At 38.6% G+C, this 27,196-nt stretch overlaps 1 protein-coding gene across 15 annotated transcripts in view; it reads left to right on the top strand.

The window, feature by feature from the left end:
- Window positions 1-27,196, top strand: part of LOC143029071 (uncharacterized) — a 123,555-nt gene that overhangs the window by 68,111 nt on the left and 28,248 nt on the right. For all 15 annotated transcript variants that reach the window (XM_076191434.1, XM_076191422.1, XM_076191424.1 and 12 more), the window contains 2 exons: window positions 10,887-11,161; window positions 12,830-13,000. In XM_076191434.1, coding sequence (XP_076047549.1) covers window positions 10,887-11,161; window positions 12,830-13,000 — 446 coding nt within the window. The remainder of the gene's footprint in view (window positions 1-10,886; window positions 11,162-12,829; window positions 13,001-27,196) is intronic.

Genomic DNA, 27,196 nt, shown 5'->3' with positions numbered 1-27,196 from the left:
TTGTATCTTTCCACATCCAGTTCTTTCTTAAAATCATATATAGTTTTAGCACTCACTGTTTCCTCTTTCACTTTGTTCCATGTATCTATGACTATGTGGAAAGTTTTTTTTTTTCCAGATCTCTTCTGTAATAGTCTTTCTTAAGTTTCTTCTTGTGTCCTCTTGTATTTCTTCTGTCCCATTTTAGTAGGTCATCCCTATCAAGGATTTCTATCCCTTTCATAATTCTGTAGATAGTTATCAAATCACCTCTTCCTCTTCTTTGTTCTAGAGTTGTTTGTATGTCGACTTGCAAAGCATTGTTGTTGTCGTTCCCTAGACTGTCTATCCGAGCAGTCCCGTCTCCCCAAGGAATGCCACAGCCGAAACTGGGTTTTCCCACAAATCCTTTATAGAGTGTATGTTGTGTTGTTTGCATGCATGATTGTGTATAATGCAGTCTTCCATTATGTGTTGTATGGTATGGGGTGAAGTGTTACATCCTGCAAGAGAGTACCACTTGCAAAGTGTTGGTGCCCTCATTGTCATTGCTCTTTGAATTCCCTTTTTTTTTTTTTTTTTTTTTTTTCTTCTTGTTTTGCTTTTTTTACTAGGTGTCCATAAAGACACTGCGTATTTTGGACTTACCAGTATAACTAGTATCTTCTTTACCATTTCCTCATCCATGTATTCACCTAGTTGTATTTTATGGGACATTTTCATATCTCTCTGCATCCAGTTTGTTCTTAAAATCTTGTATAGTTTTGGCACTCACTGTTTCCCCGTATATTTTGTTCCAGACATCAATCACTGTGGGAAGCTATTCTTTTTCAAATCTTTTCTGTAACTGTCCTTCTTTAGCTTCTCGGGTCCTCTTGTTTCTCTTCTGTCCCATTTTAATAAGTGATCTCTATCAAGAACTTCCATCCCTTTCATAATTCTGTAAATGGTCAGCAAATCACCTCTTTCTCTTCTCTGTTCTAGTGTTGATAGATGTAATTTATCCAATCTTTGTTTGTATGTCAAGTTTGAGTGTTTTTTTTGTTTTTTTTCTTCTTCTTCTTTCTTTTTTTGTACTAGGTGCCCATAGTGTCACAGCATACTCCAATTTAGGTCTTATCAGTGCAACCACTATTTTCTTTACCATTTCTTTGTCCATATTTTCTTTACCATTTCTTTGTCCATATTTTCTTTACCATTTCTTTGTCCATGTAGTTGAAGGCCACTTTCATTGATCATAATAAGTTAAAAGTCTTTCCAACTAATTTATTGACATGTTTATCAGGTGTCAGGTCACTTGAGATAATCACTCCCGGGTCCCTTTCTGAGTCGACTTTTTTTGACTGCCTTGGTACCAATTTTATATTGACCCGATATTCTATTTTTGCTTTTTTCAAATTCCATTATACTACATTTCTTAATGTTAAAGTTCACTTCACACCTCTGACTCCATTCACATATTTTGTCTAGGTCTTCTTGTAGTGATCTGCAGTCTTCTACTGTGCTTACTCTCTTGAGTAATTTGGCATCATCAGCAAAGAAGTTCATGTAACACTTCACTCCCTCATCCATATCATTTATATATATGGCAAACATTAAAGGAGCCAATACAGAGCCTTGCGGGATGCCACTTATCACATCTTCCCAGTTCTGGTTTTGTCTCTAAGTACCACTCTCATTTTTCTCCCACTTAAGAAATCTTTCATCCATTCCAGTAGCTTACCTTGTATTCCTCCTATTTAAATTTTTCTTATTAGCTTTTTATGTGTTACTTTGTCAAAAGCTTTCTGCAAGTCCAAGAAGGCACAATCTGCCCAGCCATCTCTTTCTTGTATTATCTCTATTAATCTTGAATAAAAACATATAAAGTTTGTGGTACACGTTCTTCCACTTCTAAAGCCAAATTGTTTAGGGTTTAATATTTATCCCAAGTGTTTGATCCATTTGCTCCTGATAACCTATTTGCATATTTTTGCTACTGTGCTTGTTAGGGATACTGGTCTGAAGTTTGTAGGATCTTCTTTGTTTCCTCCCTTATATATTGGTACAATGTTTGCATCTTTCCAATCTTGCGGTACCTTTCCTCTTCTTTGAGTGAGAAGTCTATTACTATGTATAATTTGTCCATTAGTTCATCCATACACTCCTTCAGTATCCAATTTGCAATTCCATCCGGTCCATGTGATTTCTTAACATCTAGGTTTTTTATTTTGTCTCTTACTTCATTCTGTCTTACCTTTATTTCTTTCATTTTAGGGGATCTTTCTCATCTATCTTCCCAAATTTGTAAGCTCTCAATTGTAAAAACATTCCTGAAGTGTCTGATTATAACTTCAGCCGTTTCTATGTCATCTATATATTCTTTATCTCCTTCATACAGTTTTACAATTTCGTGTTTGTCTTTTAATTTATCATTTACATATCTGTAAAAGAGTTTAGGTTGATCCTTACATTTGTCTATAATATCTTTTTCATAGTTTCTTTTTTCTTTCCACCGTATATTCACATATTTGTTCCAAAGTTTTATATATGTTTGCCATTTGGATTTTTTTTGTCTTTTTTCCATCTTTTCCAGGCTTTGTCTCTTCTGTCTTTAGCCTCACTGCACCTTTTGTTATGCCAACACTTATATAAATCTCTTTTTGGTACATATTTATCAATTCCTTTCTTGTACTTTTCTTTAAATATGTTCCATTTGTCTTCCATCTTTGGAAAATTTATCCCAGTTTGTGTTTTGGAATTTTTTTCTAAGTTTTACAAAATCTGTTTTGTTGTACATTAACTTTCCTTCTCTATGTTTTTCATTCCTTCTCATCGTTTTATTCTTTTAATTCAAACTCTATTAGTATGTGGTCACTCTTCCCAATTGTTCACAATATCAGGTTCAGAAATGAATACTAAGTCTAGTTTTGACGGTTCCTCATTGTTTCTATATCTAATATTTTCCTTAATCCATTGTGTTAAGGTATATTTGATGGTCATATCCAGCAGAATGTTGCTCCAAAGTTCTTCTCCCCCTTTTACTATCATTTCTTCCCAGATTATATACTTTGTGTTAAAGTCACCCATAATTACTATGTTGCCACCCTCTTTCAGTAACCCATTTAGAACATTCATTGTGTCTTCCATTAATTTAGAATGATCACTATCAGACACTATCAGACCAAACCTGTGTTTTTGGTGGCACATATACTACTACAAATTTTCTACTTTTCATATTTTTATTTACAACTTCAATTATAATTAATCAAACATTATATTTGCCATCATTTATCTTTGTCAAATTCTTTTTGGCCAGTATCATGACTCCTCTTCCCTGTTTATCTGTTCTATTTTTCACCCAGTGGTTGTATAGACCTTGTCCCACCATACATGTTGATAGAGAGCCTTTCAGTTTTTTCTCCACAATTCCCATAATGTCAGGTTTTTCTATTTCCAGACAGTCATTTAATTTATTAATTCAAGAAATCATAAGGTGTGTGTGGATAGGTGTCGGTTGCAGAACAAATTTGTGTACTGGTTTATGTTTATGATTGTGATGCATGTGATTTAGTCCCATGAGTGGATGTATTCATGTAGTTGTTATAATACACAAGATTGGAGCTATGCCCATGGGGTCCCAAATCTGCCTCCACTCCTCAAGTTTTGCCTTAAATTTGTTTATATTGTTGGCTTTGATTATATTTTCATCCAGTTTATTCCAGAAATCCAATAATACGTGTTGAAACTTATACATCCTCATGCCTTTCAAATAAAGTGTTTTTACAATTATTTATTGTGACCTCTTGTTGATCTTTCATCCCGTACAAGCAAATACCGTCTGTCCATTTTTTTCTATGCTTTTCTTTGATTTAAATATCATCATGTTCTTCACTCCTCTAATATGAGAAGATCCTGTTTTCTCTGTCTTCCCTCATATGTTTTGTTGCTTTGACTAATGATCATCATGATCGCCACATTTTGTTTTCTTTCTTTAAGTATGGTGACTACAGTATACTGTCCCTGATTAAATTCCTTAGATCCTTTCTCTTAATTCACTTCCCATTTTTTATCTTCTTGTCAATCTTTTTCTACTATGGTCATGTTCCAAGATTTTACATTTCTATGCTTTGAAATTAATTTTCCACTCCTGATGTCCAGAAGCCCTATCTTGGTTTTCCTGTAGCAGTTTACAATCCTCTTTGCTTCTCATTTTCTTCATGATCTTGACATCATCTGCAAATATGTTTACAGAGCTATCTATTTAATCATTATGTCATTTATATCTACTAGTAACATTACATGTGCCATTACTGAGACCTGTGGTACCTTGCTAGTCATATCTCTCTAATTCGACTTTTCATCTCTCTTAATGGAATGTTCCTTATTGTGATGGTGCTCAATTTTTGGTCTCAATATCCTATGTAATTCAAACATTTTAGTAATATTAGCAAAACTATAACAATGTTTATGTGTCATATGTGTACTAACTGGTATTACTCATGACTGTGTCTGGTCCCCTTAACCCCCTACATATGTTGTCTGTGTAGCTTAGTATAGAATAACAATCTAATGAGGACCACAATGGAAATAAGCATACATGCTTTTTTGTGCTACCCATGGCAATTGCAATTATTATTTTGAACTATGTGTTCTTGTCATTATCTGCACTTCATGTTCATTGATTCTTTGCAAAATAAATCTATTATTATTATTATTATTATTATTATTATCTGTTCTTATAATGTCTCAACACTTAAAAGTCTTTACCCATTTCAATGTATCCATTTACTAAATCCAAATTGGTTGTCAGTCAAGATTCCTCCAAATATTTCATCCATCTTTTACATTTTTTTTCATATTTTCATTATCATTCTGATCGAGGATACTGGTTTTTAATTTTGTAAAACCTACTTATTTCCTCCTTTGAATATTGGTGCCACATTTGCAAATTTTCAATCCAGTGGCACCTTCTCTTCCAATGAACATTTCAGGAGTTGATATTTTGTCTGCAAAATGTTCTCTACACTCCTACAGTATTCAATTTGAAATTTCACCTGGCCCAGAGGCATTTCTCTTTTCCAATTTCTGAAGTAACTTGAGCACCTCAGTTCCACTGTAATGTACTTTATAACATCTTCATTTTCTTCAACATTTTCTCTTTGTTATTGAATAATGACTGCAAAATTTCATTCATTAGTTTTGCATGCATTCTTGCAATATTGCTTACTTAATTTTTCAGCTTTGATAGTTTTTAGCTTGCCATTTTCAAATCTAAAGAACAAAATTGATCTTTATTTGTCAATTACATCCTACTCAAAATTCTTTTCTTCTTATTCTCGTATACTCATTTTTGACAGATATGTGAGACGTTTTAGGCAAAGGGTAAGGATGTCATTTGGTGTTTCATGGACTTGGAGAAGGTGTGTGAAGTGGTTGAGTAAATGGCATTGTGGAGTGTGTTTTGGATGTGTGAGAATAGGAGAAATCTGGTAAAGGGTGTCAAAAGTTAATACAGTGAGACCTCTCATTAACGGACGTTAATTAGCTGTGTTTGCTGTGTTTTTGGTGCTGTAGTTTAGTGCGTGCAATCACTATGCCATCCAAAAACCACTCCAAAACACCGAAAACACAGCGAAAACGCCGCAAACACAGCTAATTAACGTCTGTTAATGAGAGGTCTCGCTGTACGTGAGTAATAGAGCATGTGTGAAGGTCAGTAATAGAATGAATGGTTTGAGGTGAAGGTGGAGTTGCATTAGGGTTGTGTAAGGTTGCCATGGTTCTTCATTGTGTAAATATGAGTGTTAGACAGAGGTTTGGAGTTGGTAAGAAAGGGAAAAAATGGGAAGTGAACCAGTTGTTTGTGGATGACTGCACTTGCAGCTAATTCTGAGGAAATAGTTGGTGACTGAGTTTAAGTTTGTGTGTGAGATGAATCAATCAAGCGTTGCCTCAATTTTCACAAAATGGAAAAGCCACAGCCCTTCAGTAACTGGCAATGGTCTTCAAAACCTCCCACAAATCTGTCTGGAAGGAAACTTTTGACATCTGTGTTGTATCAGTGTAGGACTGTTTCCGTGTCACTAGCTAAAAAGGGTAGGAAAAGGAGAGCAGTCACAGGTAGTCAGCTCCCCATGTGTGAAAAAGTGAAGTACAGTACTACCTCTCATTAACGGACTAAAAGGGAGGTAACAGTGTCCGTTGATGTGAATAATCCGTTGATTTGGAGTGGTTTTTGGGTGGCATAGTGATTCCACGCACTAAACAACAGCACCAAAAACACCAAAAACACAGCGAAAACACCTCAAACCCAGCTAATTAACGTCTGTTAATGAGAGGTCTCACTGTACACTTGAAGTTAATAGATTGAGTTCTTGGGCCCAGTCCAGAGACTGTGTATGTGTATTGGTTGCAAGGTAGGACTAGAGAAGCATATCATTGGTACAAGGAGAAGACGAGAACCAAAACAAAGTGATGGAGGGAAAGAGGAGAGTACATACATACATATACCAAAGCTTTTCCGCTTTACAAGGGAGGTAGCAAAAAAAAAAAACCATAAAAAATACTCCCACCTATTCCATCCCCACACACTCCACCCCCATCCATCCCCTCCCTCCCTCTTTTCTTGGGTCCTCCTGGATGATGGTCTTCCCTGCATATCACCCATTGCCCTGGGTTAGAAGCAGTGTCACAAGACACAGCACATCCACAGCAAATCTGTTTCTTTAAATCGGCGACTCCACCTATCCGCCCGCCCCCCCACAGAAATGAAGAAAACAGGGAGAAATCCCTTCAGTCTGTGCCAATTCACCCTTCACATACACTCCTCCCCCCCCCATGCATCACTGCACCATCCACACACAGTCACCCTCCACTCACCCCCATCTTCCGTCCTCTCCTGTCCTTCCACATCAGGCACTTCCCTCCCTCCCAACACCCTTTACCCCATTCCAGTTTAGACAATCTTTGCTCATATGTCAATTTTGAAAGTGTTGGGGCCATTGCTGTCATTGCTTTTTGGATTCTTTCTAATTTCCTTATACAGTATTCATTTTTGTACTGGGTGTACTGCGAACTCCAGTCTTGGTCTTATCAGTGTGACTAGTATTTTCTTTACCATTTCCTCATCCAAGTAATTAAAAGCCACTTTAATTGATCTTAACCTCTTCACTCCGGGGCACATCGCATGTCTGGCAGCATTAGCTGCCCGACGTGCGATGTTGCGTCATAATAATTGCATTATAAAAAATAAAGTCAGTGCTCAATCGTTCGTTCTCTTTCACCCGTGAATTTTGATAACCATAGAAAATATGATGAAGCCAGTTTAGAGAGAATGGAGGTTACGTAGGTATGACTACAATAAATATAATCAAGACACCGATGTCGGCATCATTGCGTACCCACCTGCTCCTCATGACGCCTACGTAGGCGTCACCGTATGGAAGTGGTGAACAAATTGTAGGTTACTCCAACTATTTTGTTTATCTGTTTGTCTGGGGACATGTCTTTGGTGATGATTACTCCTAGGTCCTTTTTAGAACCAACTTTCTTTACTTCCTTTGCACTGATTTTATATTGTTCTGATATTCTTTTTTTTTTACTTTTTCCAAATTCCATTATTCTACATTTCTTAATGTTGAAGGCCACTTCCCACTTCTGACTCCATTCCCAGACCTTGTTCAGCCCTCTCTGTAGAGATTCACAATCTTTCTCTGTACTTTCTTTAGCAGTTTTGCATCTCTGTAAAAAAGTTCATGTAACATTCTACACCGTCATCCATGTCATTTACAAATACAGTATAGCAAACATTATTGGAGCCAGTACTGATCCCCATGAGACACCACTAATCATTTCTTCCCAAGTAGAATTTTTATCTCTGAGCACCACTCATTTTTCTTCCATGCAAGAAATCTTCCATCCATTTCAATAGTTTTCCATGTATACCTCCTGTTATTTTGAGTTTTATTAATAATTTTTGTGTGGTACTTTATCAAACGCCTTTTATAAGTCCAGGAAAGCATAGTCTGCTCATCCATCCCGTTTTTGTATTATATTTATCAACCTTGAATAGAAACAGGTAGGTAAGGGTAAGGGAGTTGGGAGATAGGGTTGATGAAAGATTATTGGGATGGTTTGGACACATGCAAAGAATGAGTGAAGAAAGACTAGTAAAAGAGGTATAGAAGGCAGATGTGGAGGGAATGAACATGTGGGGGCGACCTAGGATGAGATGGATGGATTGGGTAAAAGGGACTGGGGAAGAGGGGAATGTCTGTTGAGGAAGGATGGGAGAGGACAGAAGACAGGGGTGAATGGAGAATGGTTGTATATGGATGATGATGTGATGCATGAGGTGGAATGGGTGGGGGAATGGGGGTTGAGGTAGTATGTGTGAGAAAAATTTGACACAGCCCGAAGGGATTTCTCCCCGTTTTCTCCTTTTCTACATGGGGGGGATGTAGAAGTGGGGTTGCTGATTTAATGAAGTGGCCTTGCTGTGGATGTGCTGTGTCTTGTGACACTATTTCTGACCCAGGGCAGTGGACAAGATGCAGGGATAACCCGTCATCCAGAAGATGCTAAGATAAGAGGGAGGGTGGAGGGGAGGGGAGTGTATTAGGGATGGAATGGGTAGGAATGGATTTTATGCCTTTGTTTTTTAGCTACCTCCCATGTAAGGGGGAAAAAGCCTTTGGTATATGTATATATGTATGTAGAAACAGATAAGATTTGTGGCACATGACCTTCCCTGTCTAAATCCAAATTGTGTGTGTGTGCGTGTGCTGGTGGTGTAATTGTAAGTATTTGTTTTGCATTTGCATAAAATTGGGTTTGAATGCCACACTCCTCTCTGATTCCCAATTGTCCAAGTGCATAGGGCAAAGGTGATGACTTCAGTTGCACCTATGCACCACTTGGCATATGCTCCTCACCACCACCACATCTCTCACTCTCCCTCTCTCTTTCTCTTTGTCTCTTTCTCTCTTTTTCTATCTCTCTCAGAAGTATTATGCAGTCAGTATTTTCATACTTTACTGAGGTCCCTATAGATCAGCAACATAGCATTTTTTATCATTGGAGATTAATCTCCGTCTAAAAAATTGTTGATCACTTAACTGCCATCGTCCTTCCATTCCATTACCTCCTGAAGGTGGGTGGCCAGTTCAGAGAGCTTTATTTATGTTTATTTATTCATTTATTTTTAACCAGGAGTTGGGAATACAAGTCAATTTCAACACAGAATATTGAATATGTAACATCTTAAGAAAATGGAAAAAAATGGGAGGTAAACCAGTTGTTGTTTGTTGATGACACTGCTTGTAGCAGGATCAGAGGAGGTATTAAAGAAGTTAGTGATAGAGTTTGGAAAGGTGTGTGAAAGGAGAAGTTAAAGATAAATGGGTAAAAGTAAGGTGATGAGATTACTAAAGGAGAATATGGCAGCAAATTGGAAGTAAGTATAAAGGGGGAGACTAGAGGACGTGCATAAATTTAGATATTTGGGTGCAAATGTGGCAGGAAAAGGAGAATTGGAGGTAGAATGTAGATTGAGAGAACTTGGTGGACTAAAAAGTGTAATGAGAAATGCACATTTGGGAATGGATGCTAAGAGGAAATTGTATGAAAGCGTGATTGTGCCGATAGCACTGTATGGGGCAGAAACGTGGAACATAAGAGAGGAAGAGGGGACAAGTTTGAATGTGTTTGAGATGAAATGCCTGAGAAGTATGGTAGAGGTTACAAGGATGGATAGAGTGAGAAATGAGGTGAGGAGGAGAGTGGGGGTGGAAAGGGAGTTGGAAGATAGGATTGATGAAAGAGTATTGGGATGGTTTGAACACATGGAAAGAATGAGCGAAGAAAGATTAGTAAAAGAGGTGTGGAAGACAGTGGAGGGAGTGAATATGAGGGGTCAACCAAGGATGAGGTGGATGGATGGGGTAAAAAGGGCATTGGGAAAGAAGGGAATGTCTGTTGAAGAAGAGGAAGCAGGAAGACAAGATAGGGGTAAGTGGAGAATGGTTGTATATGGATGATGCTGTGATGCATGGAAGGAAGTGGTTGGGGGTGAGGAAGTATGTGTGAATGATATTTTGATGCAGCCTGAAGGGATTTCTCTTTTTCTGCTTGAGGAGATGGAGAGGGGGGGGGCCACCAATTAAATGAAGCAGCCTTGCTGTGGATGTGCTGTGTCTTGCTACATTGCTTCTGACCCAGGACTGGGCGGGATGCAAGGATGACCCGTCATCCAGGAGGAGCCAAGATAGAGGGAGGGAGGAGGTTGAATGGGAATGGAGTATGTGGGGATGAAATGGGTGGGAATGGATTTTATGCCTTTGTTTATTGGCTACCTCCCTTGCAAAGGGGAAAGCCATTGGTATATGTATGATGTATGTATTTTATTTATTTATTTTCAATTTCTTCTCATGCCTTCATGAAGCTTTGTCATCCCTAATCAAAAAAATCTCACCTGTCATTGAAGTCTACCCCACTCTAGCATCCTGAACACCATTCAGTTTGTTTCTTTCTCCTCAACGTTTCAGTGATGGTGACCAAATGGTTTTAGTATCTTCTTGTACAGCGAGTCCTCCTTATATGGTAATTCTTTATCTGGTAAATTCATAGTTACGGTATTTGGTAATAACTACCCTCGATTCTATTTACGGTAAGAAAAATTCACAGATATGGTATCCGCTAAATATTTTGAAGAGGAAAGAGCAGGGAGAAGGTACGTCTGCCATATCCTATTATTACATGTTATAATGGGTTCGGTATACGGTAATTTCAATTTGCAGTAAGGTTTTCAGGAACGCATATGTACCGTATAACGAGGACTTACTGTATAGTTTATTTGCCAGGCTGGGAATTAGTTTGGTTGCTGCTCTTTGTAGCCTCTCAGGCCTATATTTTTCTCTTTGTTGCAGATGTCATGTTGATGGAGATCAGAGCCAACCTAGAGGCAGAAAAGCAGCGGGCTGTGGAAGAGGTGCGTAGACAGATGGAACAGCAGATGGCAGAACAGCGGAGACAGATGGAGCGGCAGATGGAAAAGCAGCTTATTGAACTGAAGAGACAAATGGAGGTGGAGAAACAACGTGCGGTAGAGGAGACCAAAAAGAAGCAATGGTGTGCCAACTGTGGCAAAGAGGCCCTGTTCTTCTGCTGTTGGAACACCTCCTACTGTGACTACCCATGTCAGGTGGGTGGCAAGCTAGTTTTTACCTCCTCAATACAAGTCAGATACTCCCATACACATTTGGCCTCCTGATGTATGATGATGTATCACAATACATGCATTATATAAAGTTACAGCTGTTCTTCTACTGTTGGAACACCTCCTACTGTGACTACCCATGTCAGGTGGGTGGTGGATGTGTGCAACAGAAACTCAGGGGGGGGGACGTTTGGAGTCTTTATTAATCCGTGGGTTATGTGTACAGAGGCGAGTCGCAATAGGAGAGTTACATGCTCACAGTAAGACGGACAGTTCTAGACTGATGTGGGGGTAACGTCATATTCCCTGCACAGAAGGAAAACTATGCCACATCCTACATATTTATCAATGAGGGCCTTGTGCCCAAAGAGTCCTTGTAACCCTATGGTGCCCTGCTCATGTCGAACGCCAGGGGCCCTTATAACACTATACCACAGGTGGCAAGCTAATTTTAACCTCTTCAATACAAGTCAGATACTCCCGTACACATTTGGCCTCCTGATGTATGATGATTGTATCACAATACATGCATTATATAGAATTACAGCTGTTATACTTGTTCTCTCACCCAGAATATTTATAACCACAGAAAATGCTATCAAGCCTGTTCACAGAATATGGGGGTCACTCAATTACAACTACAAAATAAATGTAATCAGGACTGACACTGGCATCCTTGTATACTTACTTGTGCCTCGTGCCACTTATGTAGGTGTCATCATATTCTAGGGGTTAAGGTATTCGTGATGTAGTTCAGGTGATGAAGGTGAGGATGTTGCTAAAGCTGGTCATGGTGATATTCGAGGTGGTTGACCATTTAGACACTGAAAGGGTGCTGTGGAGACAAATAAAACTACTAGGAAAAATTTCACCCAGTATGGATGATTTAGTCCAGATATTGAAGTGTTCATGGAAATGATGAGGTGTACTAGGCCAGAATATGTGAAAAGGTGGAGATATAGGAATCATTGACCCGGTCTGTAGGTTGAATGTCACTGCACCTGTAGATGGGGTGAGAGTGTTGTCAAATTTCGAAAACAAATGGCAACAGGATGATTCTCTATGACCTCCGTTTTAGGGGACTCCTGTAAGTAGATACATGTCTGAATAAAATCATCTGACAGCTAAGACAAAATCATGGAGGTGTTTCATGACAGGGAAATGATTAAATATATCATTAGGGTTGTATGGTAATCACAATATAGCATCAGCTTCCCAGAGTACTGGTGAGTTTTTCACAATGATAGCAGGTTCCTCATCATGCTATCAGGTCTCTTGATAGTAGTCAGTACACTGACTAAGGAAAACCAAGAGCCCATGCAATGGCTGTGTTCTATTATCTTTCCTGACCCATTTCATAATGAACTTTTGGAACAAAGAAATGGAAGGCTGTTGTAAATCAAGATCCATTTCTCTAAAACTGGTCAAATTAGGTGTGCATTAACTCCCAGTGTGTGTATGTGGGCATTAAACCTGATACTATATGTATTTGTGACAAATACACATAGTGTATATACATAGTGGGGAGTGGAGTATATAGGAAATGGAATGGGTGGGAATAGTTTCTTTGCCTTTTTCTTTTTGGCTACCCCCCATGTAAGGGGAAAAAGCCTTTGGTATATGTATTTATGTATGTGTATTTGTCTCTTACAGCAAGCACATTGGCCACAGCATATGTCTGTGTGTGGCCAGAACAGCGATGGTGGTGGTGGAGGAGCAGAAGGAGGTGGGGCTGAGTCGAGCATCAATGGTGAAGCAAGTGCCAGCGCCAGTGCTGCCTCGTCAAGAGTATCGACACCCGTGCACAACATGGGATTCTCACAGGTAAAGTGCCTCTCAAATTCTCTGCCTGCCCGCAAACCCACAGCGGCCTTTCCCCCCGCCCCCTTTATTCTTCAGTTTTCCTTTTCACCCCCTAATTTTTGTCTTGTAAATTGCATAGCATAAGGTCTGCCATTGTACATTTTACTTGCTACTTTACATCACTTCTTCCTCATTCTCCATATGTTCTCTCTTGACCATTTTATCCACTTTTCCTAGACCTCTTCCTTGTACCTTAGCTCAGCCTTGTTGGCCTCAGGTTTTCCAGGATTTAGCACAGGTTCTTTGAAGTTTCAACCTTCTCATTCTCATCCTCCTCATCCTCATCCTTCTCCTCCTTCTGTTCCTCCACATCCTCCTCATTCTACTCCTCTTAATCCTTCTCCACCTCCTTATTCACATCCCTCACCACCTCTATTTTGGCATGATGTCCTCAAAGAAAGAGGAACTGGTAACTTAACAGTAATGAATTACAATCCTCCATGTTATCCTCTTCCTCCTTTTCCTGCTTCTCCTCCTCTTCCTCCTCCTCTTTCTCCTTCTCCTCCTCCTCCTTCTCCTTCTTCTCCCATTTCTTTTCTTTCTGCTTTTTCTTGTCTTGTTTCCACACCATTTTCTTGATTGTGCTTTCTTTTCCTTGCTGTGGAGGTGCTGTGTCTTGCGACACTGCTTCTGACCCAGGGCCGTGGACAGGATTCAGGGATGACCCATCATCCAGGAGATGCCAAGATAAGAGGGAGGGAGGAGGGTGGAGGGGAATGGAATATATAGGAAATGAAATGGGTGGGAGTGGTTTCTATGCCTTTTTCTTTTTGGCTACCCCCCTGTGTAGGGGGAAAAAACCTTTGGTATATGTATGTATGTACTTTCTTTTCCTCTTGCCTTCTTTTTATTTCATTGCCCTTCAGCACTTCTTTGCCCCCCCTTCAGCTTTACCCTTTTGGCCCTACATCTTTTCCACTCCCATCACACTATTGTCCCATTTGTTTCCCTTGTTCTCTTTCATCCTGACCTCCACACCATAATTCTTCTCCTCTCCTCCACACCTCTTTTCCTCTCCACCTCTCCTCTCCCCTTTCTGTAGAATCTCTTTCCTCTCTCTCTCCTCCTCTTCAGTTCTCCTTTCCATCTTCATTTATATCCTTCTCCTTATTCCCCATCTAGTTCTGTCTTCCTCTCCCTTCCACTTCAATTCCAACAGTTCCCCTTACTCGGCTATTCTGTCCCCCATCCCTACCAAATTTCCCTTGTAGAACTCATTTTAATCCCCTCTTCCAACCCTCCCATTCTTGTCTCTTTTCTTCTGTAAATCCCAATCTACTGTTTGCCCTTCTCATGAAACCCTTTTCTTACTTACGTATTTCATTGTCTCCTCCAATTCCTTCTTCTTTTTTTCCATCTCTCTTCTTCACTCATATCCAACTCCAGTCACTTTTGATATTACATCTTCTCCCTCCTTTCCCTCCTTTTCCTTCCATCCCTTCCTTCTCTCCCCTTCCTCCTTGTATCCCATAACTCCCCATGCACTCCCCTCCCTAGCCCTCTTCCTTGTCCCTTCCTCTCTCATTCTTCTTCATTTTCCTTCCCCCTCTCCTTCCTTCCCCCTCTTCTGGCATTTCCCATTTATCCCCCGTGTCTCCCATCCTCTCCATTAGATTTGGTTAGAGTCACACATTCTTTTATGATTGAAGACAAATCTCCACCCAAAGAAGAATGTTGATTATTTCTTCTGTTATTTCTCTCTGTTATCCTCCTTAAATCTCTTCCACTTCTGACTGGCATGATGCCCTCAAGAATAGAAGTACTGGTGAATTATTACTGATGAAATACAGATAACTTCTTCATCTTCAAATGTCTTGTCTGACCCAGTACTGAGCCACACGTTTGACACACACAAGACCTTCACTCACCACATAAGAAACCTCATAGGGCAAGCAAATAAGAAACTGAAAATGGTCAGAACTTAGCTGGCTCAAGATGTAGGCAATAGAGAGAAAAGCTTATCATAGTATACAAACAACTCTGAAAGCCACATTAAAACTACACCTCCACAGCTTTGTACCATACAATAAAGAATAAAAAAAAAACCAACAGACATATCAAAACAAAACCAAGATAACTACAACTAGCTGCACTGAGACGCTTTCAATGGGCCACTTACTCAGAAACAAAAATCTCTCAATAATTTACATTTCCATCCAATGTGTTACACATTGGGGTAAGTGTAACACATTGAATGGTGGATGGGAGTGGAATAGATGAGAGTGGGTGTTTTCCTTTGACTTTGCTACTTCCTTTAAAAGAGGGATTAAGCCTGGTATATAGATAGTCAAATTTGTGACATGTGGGCTTAAGATCAAATGTAAGGCCTAGATTCCCCCCCATGGAAGGGTTTGACCATTTAGTTTTACTGTATGGTGTTTTCTTTATTCGTGGTTGTCTGGAGTGAGTAATGTCACTCTTGATTGCTGGGGTGTGGTTTCCATTCTGTTATTCTGAACTATTGGTCTTGTTTGTTCATGTAGGCTTGGGTGTTCTTGGCTGCAGTTTTATAGTTACTATGCTGTGCTATTACTGTTTGGTCATCTTCACAAGAGAGTACGTTGGTGTTATGGTTCTGGATTTGGGAGATCACTCATGGAAAGATTAAATACCATAAATAAGCATAGTGTTATGCCATGGGGTGTAATGTATCATTGGTATTATTGTCTTTAATGTCCAAGGCTCTTTATAGATTCTGGTGGAACTTCATGATTCAGTAAAATTTCCATATCAGTGACCCTGACAACTACTTTTGTTTACATTCTTCTCATAGTACATATATCATGTAGTAGCCCTAAGCTTAACAAAATACATGTGCACAGCCATGAACATGAAGCTATGGCATCAGGGTCGGGTCCAAGTACATGTTCTTGTACTTATAATTGGACTTGAATAAAGATTTTCATGTACTCGTACTTGAAGGTTTTTAAATTAAGTACAAGTATTTTTCAGTGGTACATTGGGGTGATGCAAGAGGTAAATGCAAAGGTAATGGGTCGGGGATTGGAAATGGTTAAAGAAAATGGAGAAAAGTGGGAGATAAGCCCATTGTTGTTTGCTGATGACACTGCGCTTGTGGCAGGAGCAGAGGAGGGATTGAGGAACCTAGTGACAGTTTGGGAAGGTGTGCAAAAGAAGAAAGTTGAAAATAAATGTGGGTAAAAGTAAGGTGATGAGATATACAAGGGGAGAAAGAGGCAGCAGACTGGATGTGAGCATTAAGGGAGAGAGACTGGAGGAAGTGAATAGTTTTAGGTACATGGGTGCGAGTGTGGCGGGAAAGAGAGGAGTAGAGATGGAGGTAGAATGTAGATTGAGAGAAGCAAGTAAATGCCTTGGGGGATTAAAAAATGTAATGAGAAAAAGACATTTGGGAATGGATGCTAAGAGGAGACTGTATGAAGGAGTGATTGTGCCAATAGCACTACATGGGGCAGAAACAAAGAGAGGAGGATTTTGAATGTATATGAGATGAGGTGCCTGAGAAGTATGATAGGGGTTACTAGACTGGATAGAGTGAGAAACAAGGAGGTGAGGAGGAGAACGGGGGATGGAAAGGGAGTTGGAAGATACGGCTGATGAAAGAGTATTGGGATGGTTTGGACACTGGGAAAGAATGAGTGAAGAAAGATTAGTAAAAGAGGTGTGGAAGGCAGAAGTAGGAGTGAACATGAGAAACGAGAAGAGAAGTAAAGTAAAAATAAAAGAGGCAAAGAGGAGAGAAGATGTAAAATGGGGTAAGAGTATGACAGAAAGTTTTGAAGGTATTAAAAAGATGTTTTGGAAAGAAATTAAGAGAGGAAGAGGAGGCAAATCAAGCAGAGATGAAAAGGTAAAAGGTGCAGATGGAGATATGATAATGGAAGAGAAGGCAGTAAGACAAAGATGAGTTGCTAAATGTGAAGGAGGATAAGGAGGGAAAGGTAGTTGCAGTGGGAAGTACTAATTGACAGTGATGAGAGAGGAAAATGGAGGAGAAATAAGGAAAGATGAGGTGAAAGCAATTATTAAAATGATGAGAGCAGGTAAGGCTCCTGGGTTGGATGGGTGTCATGTGGAGTGTCCAAAAAATGGAGATACAGTGTTGGTTTGGCTGGTGAGGTTGTTTTATGTTTGTCCCAAAGAGGGTAGAGTGCTGAAGGACTGGAGGAATGCCTGTATAGTTCCATTTTACAAAGGAAAAGGGGACAAGTGTGAGTGTAGTAGTTTCAGAGGGATAAATTTGTTGAATGTAGTTGGGAAGGCTTATGGGAGGGTTTTGATTGAGAGGATTAGGAGAGGAACAGAGGGAGTAATTGGTGAGGAACAGTGTTGGTTTAGGACAGGTAGGGGATGCGTGGATCAGGTTTTTGTAGTAAGGCAGGTACGTGAGAAAGCTTTAAAAGGTAAGGATGTTTTTTGGGCCTTTATGGATTTGGAAAAGGCTTATGACAGGGTAGACAGGAAGGCACTGTGGGAGGTATTGCAGATATATGGAATAGGAGGAAAGCTGTTAAGAGCAGTCAAGAGTTTTATGAGAGCAGTAGAGCCTGTGTTAGAATTAGAAATGGAGAGAGTGAGTGGTTTGAGGTAAAGGTGGGACTTTGCCAGGGATGTGTTATGTCACCTTGGCTGTTCAATTTATACATGGATGGGGTGGTGCGAGAGGTAAATGCAAGGGTAATGGGCCAGGGATTGGAGATGGTTAAAGAAAATAGAGAAAATGGGAGATGAGCCAGTTGTTGTTTGCTGACGACACTGTGGTTATAGCAGGATCAGAGGAAGGATTGAGGAAATTAGTGACAGAGTTTGGGAAGGTGTGTGAAAGAAGGAAGTTGAAGATAAATGTGAGTAAAAGTAAAGTGATGAGATGCACAAGGGGAGAATGTGGCAGCAAATTGGAAGTGAGTATTAAGTGAGAGAGACTGGAAGAAATGGATAGCTTTAGATAATTGGGTGCAAATGTGGCAGGAAAGGGAGGAGTGGAGGTAGGATGTAGATTGAGAGAAGCTGGTAAATGCCTTGGGGGATTAAAAAATAATGAGAAATAGACATTTGGGAATGGATGTTAACAGGAGATTGTATGAAGGAGTGATTATACCAACAGCACTCTATTGGGCAGAAGCATGGAACATAAGAGAGGAAGAGGGGAGAAGTTTGAATGTGTTTGAGATGAAATGCCTAAGAAGTATGATAGGGGTTACTAGGTTGGATAGAGTGAGAAACAAGGAGGTGAAGAGGAGAGTGGGAATGGAAAAGGAGTTGGGAGTTGGGGTTGATGAAAGAGTAGTAGGATGGTTTTGATACTTGGAAAGAATGAGTGAAGAAAGATTAGTAAATGAGGTGTGGGAGGCTAAGGTGGAAGAAGTGAACATGAGGGTCAACCAAGGATGAGATGGATGGGTAGGGTAAAAGGGGCATTAGGAAAGAGTGAAATATCTATTGAGGAAGGACAGGAGAAGACAGAAGATAGGGGTGAGTGGAGAATGATTGTGTATGGATGATACTGTGATGTATGGAAAGGAGTGAGTCGGGGATGGGGGGTGAGGGAGTATGTGTGAATGATATTATGATACAGCCTGAAGAGATTTCTCCGTCTTCTCCATTTGTGCATAAGGGGACGGAGAAGGGGAGTCACCTATTAAATGAAGCGGCCTTGCTGTGGAGGTGCTGTGTCTTGCTACATTGCTTCTGACCCAGGGCAGTCAGCAAGATGTGGGGATGACCAGTCATTCAGGAGGAGCTAAGATAAGAGGGAGGGAGGGGGGTGAATAGGCATCAAATATGTGGGGATTGAATGGATAGAAGTGGATTTTATGCCTTTGTTTTTTGGTTACCTCCCTTGTAAGGGGGGAAAAGCCCTTGGTATATATATGTACATATTTAGATATAATCTAAAAGACAGTGAAGAAAATTTGGGTTTGAAAATTGTGATGTGATTATCCTTTAAAGTAAAAACTCATTGTGTGACAGTTGAATTTCAGTTGGTAGATGAATGGATCCAAGGAATGAATTACATAGGCATGATAACCTCATTTTTGAAAAGGCAGATTTATCCAGCTTCAAGAAATTCTCTGAAAAAGCAGACTGAAAGGAAGTGAACAAACGTATGCTAAAGATTTGTGGAAGGTAGAAGCAGAAACAAGACTGGTGTAATAAAAGGTACAAAATAGCTAAATAGCCAGGGATGTGGCTTCAGGAAAATGGAGAAAAATAAAGCACCAGTGAAACAAATGAAGGTTACAAATGAGCTGGAAATGACAACAAGAATCTGCAGAGAAGAAGGAAAGTTTGAAGGAGTATCGTAAATAAATGCAAATATGAACTAAAACTGTTTTACAGGTTTATCTGTGGTAAATTGACACACACAGAAGAAATCATTAGGCTAAGAATGGGTGGTGAGGTTTTTGAAAGATTCCATTCTGTCTTCACAAAGGAGAGCACTTTTTTAGAGGCTAGGTGAGCAATAGATTTGGTGTAGAAAACATAATTGTAGAATTGAGGGAAGTGATCAGTCCTTTGGGTGTGAGAAAAGCTGCTGTATTCAATGGGATCTCTAGTGGACAAGATTCCTAGTCTTATATATCCATTAAAAGAAGGAATAGTGCCATAGGATGGGAAAAGTGTAACATGATTCCAATTCATAAAGGTGGAAATAAGGAGACAGCGCTGGTATCAATGACCACACAATATTGAAATTGTATTAAAAAATATATATATATATATGGGTCAGATATCTGGAAGAGATGAGTATATTTACAGTCAGATTTAGATCTGGAAGTTCATGAGTATTGAACCTATAAAGCTTTTGAAAGTGATTGATGTACTGCAAGAGAGGGACAGCTGGATGGACTGTCTCCCTCAATTACATAGTTTACAAATTGACTTGCTCAGTGGAGGACTGCACGCCCCTATCTACCTATGTGGTAAGGACAACTACCCCTGCCTAGACAAATCACCCCCCACCTCCAACAAGGAAAGACATAAGCACCACCACCATAGATGTTATCTTGACAAGAAAACCAAGTTAAACAACACAGAAATTGTCACAGAGGAGATGGACCCCCAATGGTTGACTATCCTGAAGGCTATAATTATAAAAGACTTGCAGTCTGCCATTAATGTCCAGGTTAAAGATTTTGCCCTCCTTCAAGGCAAGAAACCTACTTGTAGGAGACAGGTCTAATTGCCTGCAAGAAGAGAGCCCAAACTACCAAGAAGATCTACACTCAGGGAGGCACAAAACTCTTGCCATAGGCAATCCATTAGGCTGAGGAACTGTAAAAATGGTTCTGGTCAGGAAGGGGGAACCCAAGCATGACCTCTCCAAGAATGGTAACACTTATGATATATATACATATATATATATATATATATATATATATATATATATATATATATATATATATATATATATATATATATATATATATATATATATATATATGTATATATATATACAGACACATCCCACCTGAAGATGCAGAATACTCTTTGAAATGTCTTGGATAATTTTACTGTGTTTTGTTTTTGTTTTCCTTTTCTGCTCAGTGATTTAACTTTTCAATATAAGCTCATAATGAATTTTGGGAATTTACTTTTTCTCCACACTTTTCAGCAGAAATCCACCTGAAAGCTAGAGGTGTGTGATTTAAAAAAAAAAAGTATGCTGAAATAGATAATGAGTTAAGTGAATTAGAAAAGAACTAATTGAGGTAAAATGTGAAAATGAAGGGATGAAAAACAAAGATACTACCAATAGTGCGACTTTAAAAAAAAAAAAGAGGTAAATGATAATACAGGCAATATCTGAAAAAAAAATTGAGAATTATTTAGGAGAGAATTTGTTAAAGATTAAAAAAAGTATAGAAAGAAAACCAAGAAACCAAGAAGATAGCTTTTAAAGAAATAGTACAACAACAAATGCAGGAGAATGCAAAAGACACAGTTATTCAAGTAATCAAAGAAAAAGCAAATTGCATTAGAGATACAGTGTACAGTGGCCACGAAAAGTTTGGGCGCAAAATTATAGGCTCCCCAACTTTCAGCTAAACTCAAAACATGCGAAAAATACAACTTTCCACCCAAACTTTTCGTTATTTTTCAATGCTAGCATTTGTACCCGTATTTAGCCGAGACAATATGCACTACTTAGCAACTCTGTTTAGGCGCACTCGATGTCACATGGAGTCAGTTTCTAAACGTCTCTCACGGGGAGTAGTCTTTTTTATTGCGGTGGTCTCTGTTTTTGTGCCTTGATATCTCCGTAATGGGAAGTGGTTAAGAGCTGGGAAGAGACACAGTTGTTATATAAGTGTAAAGATATTGCTACTCGTGTGGGAATTGGAGTGCGTCAAGTGCAAAAGTAGACCAAGAAATTTCGAGACGGAGGAAGTAACATCATTCCTACTCCAAAGCATCGCTCTGGTCGGCCAAGGAAGATATCAAATTGTACTTCTACGGTTATTAGGAGGCAGTTAGATAAAGATCCAACGCTCACAGCTCGAAAACTGAAAGAAAATAACCCTGCACTGCTGCATGATGGGTCTGTAAGATGTATTTCTGATCATTTAGCCAAAGATTTACAATACCGTAGTTGCTGTGCTAAAGTTCTTCCCCTCCAAAGTGCAAAAAACATACGTGATCGCATAGCATTTTGCAAGAAATATAAGGACTGGTCCTTAGAAGACTGGGAACGAGTATTGTGGAGTGATGAGTCAATGTTTGTGGTGTCGTCGGGCTGCAGGTCGAAGCGTGTGAGGCGCCCCAGGGGGTCTGACCCTAATGACCCTCGCTATACAGCTAAAGTGGTGAAACATGCTGCAAGTGTTATGGTGTGGGGATGCTTTGCATTTGGTGGAGTTGGCAATTTAGTGTTTCTTGCACAAAATGAGAGTGTAAATCAGCACACTTATTTCGAGTTATTGTGTGATAACCTGCCTGAAAGTTTTGAAAAGTGCAATGCTAGTTGGTTTATGCAGGACGGAGCTCCTGCTCACACAGCTCAGTCTGTTACCCAATGGTTAAAGACTATGGTGTTGATTACTTCAAAAAATGGCCTGGAAATTCTCCAGACCTAAATCCCATTGAGCATGTATGGCATATAATTAAAAAACAGCTAAGCTAAAAACAGAAATACAGGATATTTGGGATATTATTCCTCAACACGTACAAAACCTGGCAAGATGCATCCCGGCACGTTTGGAGAAGGTCATAAAGCTTAAAGGAAAATCACTTGGTAAATAAGGTATGTAATAAGCCATTTATAGGTCTTTAAATGATTATTTAAATGTTACAAGTGTTTACATTTGTTACGCGCCCAAACTTTTCGCGGCCACTGTATATAAGAAAAAGTGTATTGTAGTATATGGACTAAAGGAAAAATGTGGTCTGGTTAGGTAATTGAGAGAAAAAGAGAAAGAAATAGCAATAACAATCCTAAAAGAAGTACAAGATGGAGATCAAGAAATAGAAAAGGAAATAGATGAAGTGTATAGAATGGAACAATACACTAAAGAAAGAAATATATGGGTAAAAGAGAAACGAATATTGAGGAAAGAGAAAGAGAAGACACTAAGAAGTGAAGCTAAAGAAAAAACACGAAAAGAATGGAGATGAAGAAACAGGAGTTCATTTGGATGGTGTTAGACATAATGTTGAGAAAATAGTGAATTCAGGTAAGGGAAACGAAAGGAACAGAAAACAAGATGGAGAAGGAAAAAAATTAAAAGTGGCTTATACTAATGTAGATGGATTTATCTCAGGATTAGATGAACTAAATGATTACATGTCAGAAAAAACAGACATAATGGGAATGTTGGAGACGAAATTAAGGGGTCCACTACCACCAAATACTGTTGAACATGGATCATATAATCACAGGATTAAGAATAAGAGATGAGAAACAGGGTGGAGGAGACATATTTTTGGCTAAGAAAAACTTAAATGTGATGAAAGTTACAGATGGTATAAACGGTGTGGAAATGATTATGATAAAAGTTGAAGATAGTGACATGAAAAGTAGAAAGTTTGTAGTGATTTATGTGCCCCCAAAAACGACCTCTTGGAAAGAGAGTGAGTATTTTAAAATGTCAGAAAATACAAGGCATTAAGTGAAATGCTGAAGGATGGAGGAAACCTGTTACTTATAGGAGATTTTAACTGCAAAGAAATCTGTTGGGAAGAGATGACAGTGAAAGATGTAGAGGATCTATGGGGAAATGTATTACATGACATGACAGTAGAACATACAATGACACAATGGATAAAAGAAAATACCAGATATAGAAATAATGAAGAACTGTCGAGACTAGATTTAATATTTACATCAGAACCTGAAATTGTGGATAAAGTTAAATACAAGACACTACTTGGGAAGAGTGATCACATAAATAGAGTTTGAACTAAAGGAGGAAATATATATAGAGAGAAATGAGAAATACAGAAAAGGAAGACTGATGTATAATGAAATGGACTTTATTATTATTATTATTATAGGTTTATTCAACAATATTAAATACAATTAGACATATATACATTTTTTTTTTTTACAAAATTGGTAGTTGAAAAGGGAGAGCGAGAAGCAAAGCTTATGGGGAGTTGCTCTCCCTTAAGGAAATTTTTTTTATTTTTATTTATTTATGTTACATGTTAGTATGGTACATACACATCTACACACATATATACACACATACATGCATACACATATATACACACACACAATGACATGCGTCACGACGTCCGCTAACTCCGACCTCACGTAGAAATTGGGGGCACGAGCGAGCATCGCAACTTGTGGGGGTCAGGTGAGAGGTGAGACTTTGGTAAACTTTAGAATTTTTTTCAAACTGCAAGTTGGGACAAGAGACACAAGTGGAAGAAAAATGGATGATTTTGATGGAAATTTATGATGAGTGGATGAATACATACCAAGACAGAAACAGGAAAAGGTATAGATCAAGTGTGGGTTTAATAGGTGCAGTGAGGTGAAGGGTAAAAGAGATCAAACTTGGAAAAGATGGGAAAAAAAAAGGAAAGTGGCAAATATGTATCAATCAAAGGAATGAATGTGTGAAAGTGCACAGAGAGAGAGAGAAAAAAAAATGAAACTATGAAAAAGACATAATAGAAAAATGTAAAGACCAACCTAAGCTATTCTATAGATATGTGAAAAGTAAACTCGGAAAAACAAACAGGAAATGGTGAAACTATGTCATGGAAATATAGAATACACAGAAGATTTAGAAATGGCTGAAGTCATAAAATATTACTTCAAGTCAGTTTTCACTAGAGAAAATGGCATAGGGATAAAGGGCATGAAGTGGGATCCCCCCCCCCTAACCACCACCACCAAGGGGGGAAATAACAACACAAAAAGAAATAATGGACCATTTAACAAACCTTGATGTCAGGAAATCACACTGACCAGACGGAATTGCAAATTGAATACTAAAAGAATATAAAGAAGAACTAATGGACAAAATATATAAGTTGCTCACTCAAGGAAGGAAAAATACTAAAGGACTGGAAAAATGCCAATAGTGTACCAATATATAAAGAAGGAAACAAGGAAGACCCAACAAATTACAGACTGGTTTCCCTTACTAGCACTGTAGCCAAAATTTGTGAAAAAAAAAGAACAGATGGATGAAACACTTATAGATATAATACAAAGGATGGATGGGAAGATGGTGCTTTCCTAGACTTATAAAAAGCCTTTGACAAAGTACCACATAAAGAATTATTAAGAAAACTGGAAATATAGGAGAGATAAAAGGTAAACTACTGAACTGGATGGAGGATTTCTTGCATGGAAGAAAATGAGGTTAGTGCTCAGAGAAAAGAGTTCAACTTGGGAAGAGGTGATTAGTGGAGTTCCACTGGGATCAGTATTGGCTCCAATAATGTTTGCTATTTATGTGAATGACATGGATGAACACGTGGAATGTTATATGAGGTTCTTTGCAGATGACGCAAAAATACTGAGGAAAGTGAATACTGAAAAGGATTGTGAATCACTGCAGAGAAACCTGAACTATGTTTGGAAATGGAGTCAGAAGTGGGAAGTAGACTTCAACATCAAGAAATGTAGTGTAATGGAATTTAGAAAAATAGAAAATTAATATCAAGACTAAAATTGGTACAAAGGAAGTAAAGAAAGTGGGATTTGAAAAAGACCTGGGAATAATCATCACAAATGACATGTCTCCTGATAAACAGATAAATAAAATTGTTGGAGAATCCTACAACTTGCTAAGTTCAATAATGGTGGCTTTTACCTACTTGGATGAAGAAATGGTGAAGAAAATACTAGTCACACTAATAAGGCTTAGACTGGAATATGCTGCAACATTATGGTCACTTAGTACAAAAAAAATATAAAGAAGATTGAAAGAATCCAGAGGGCAACTACGAAGATGGCCCCAACACTTTCAAACCTATCATATGAGGAGAGACCGTCAAAACAGAATTTACCAACTCTGGAACAAAGAAGAGAAAGAGGGGACTTGCTAACCTTCTATAGAATCATGAAAGGCAAGGAAGTCCTTGATAGAGAAGACTTACTGAATTGGGATGAGAGAAATACAAGGGGACATGAAAAGAAACTCAAAAAGGACAGTTATAGAAAGAAAAAAAAAATCCACATAGAGTGGTTGATGTCTGGAACAAACTGGATGAAACAATAGTGTGTGCAAAAACTACATGAATTTAAGAGCAAACTAGACACTGAGATTCAAAGACTGGTCACCACGAGTATAGCTCCCCTTCCTGTAAGGTACAACTAGATACAACTAGGTAAATACACACACTGGATGAAATGATAGTATGTACAAAAACCGTACATGAATTTAAGAACAATTTAGACACTGTGAGATACAGAGATGGGACACCACAAGCATAGCTCCCCTTCCCATAAGATACAACTAGATAAATACAACTAGGTAAATACATACAGAGTGAAAGATATAATCAAGATTGAGAGAATATTCAGGGTAGCAACCAAACTGGTCCCCAGCCTGGCAGATAAACCATATGAGGAAAAACTAAAAGTACTGGATCTTCCAACTTCGAAAAATGGAAGAGAAAGAGGTGACATAATTACAGTGTTGAGGTCACTAAAGGGGATAGAATGCATTGATAGAAGAGATCTCCTGCTTAAAGATGGAAGGGCTTTAAGAGGTCATGGAAGTAAATTAAAAATGACCATGTGTTGAAAGGATGTGAAGAAATACAGTTTTCCATATACAGTGAGACCTCTCATTAACGGATGTTAATTGGTTGTGCTTGCAGTGTTTTCGGTGTTTTGGAGTGGTTTTTGGGTGGCATAGTGAATGCACGCACTAAACAACAGCACCAAAAACACCTAAAACACTGCAAACACAGCTAATTAACGTCCATTAATGAGAGGTCTCACTGTAGATGTATAAATATGTGGAATAGCTTAGAAGGTGATATAACCCAAGCTCAAACAACACAAGTTCAAATCTAAATAAGATAATTGGAAATCAAAGACCTAGATTAAGTTGGAACAACACATAAATTTACGTCTAGGTATGTTAGAAAATTAGAGAATAGGAGACAGGACCCAAGGAGCATTGCTCCTTTCCTGTATACTACAATTAAGTAAATACAATTAGGTAAATACACACACACCAAGACGGAAACAGGAAAAGGTGTATACTAAGTTCTGGTTCAACAGAATATTCAGTGAGGCAAAAGACAGAAGAGATAAAGCTTGGAAAAGATGGAAAAAAAAAAAAAAGTGGCAAATATATATCAACCATAGAAATGAATATGTAAAAGTGTGTAGAGAGGAAAAAAGAACTATGAAAAAGGCATCATAGAAAAATGGAAAGATCAACCCAATCTGTTCTATAAGTATGTCAATGGTAAACTTCAAAATAAACAGGAAATGGTGAAACTACACCACAGAAATATAGAATATACAGAAGATTAGAAATAGGTGAAGTCATGAACAATCACTTCGTCTGTTTTCACCAGAGAAAAAGTACAGGATTGAGATGAAGGAAGTGAAGTGTGATCCTCCCATGAGAGAAATGACAATAACATAGAAAGAAATAATGGATCATTTAATGAACCTTGATGTTAGGAAATCCCACAACCCAGAGATGGAATTGCAAATTAGATACTAAAAGAATGTAAAGAAGAATTAATGGA

Source organism: Oratosquilla oratoria, chromosome 10 (genome assembly GCF_046742065.1).
Source record: "Oratosquilla oratoria isolate Oo_2021 chromosome 10, ASM4674206v1, whole genome shotgun sequence".
Lineage (NCBI taxonomy): Eukaryota > Metazoa > Arthropoda > Malacostraca > Stomatopoda > Squillidae > Oratosquilla > Oratosquilla oratoria.
Note: the sequence above shows the minus strand (reverse complement) of the source record. Positions and strands in the feature narration are given on the sequence as shown.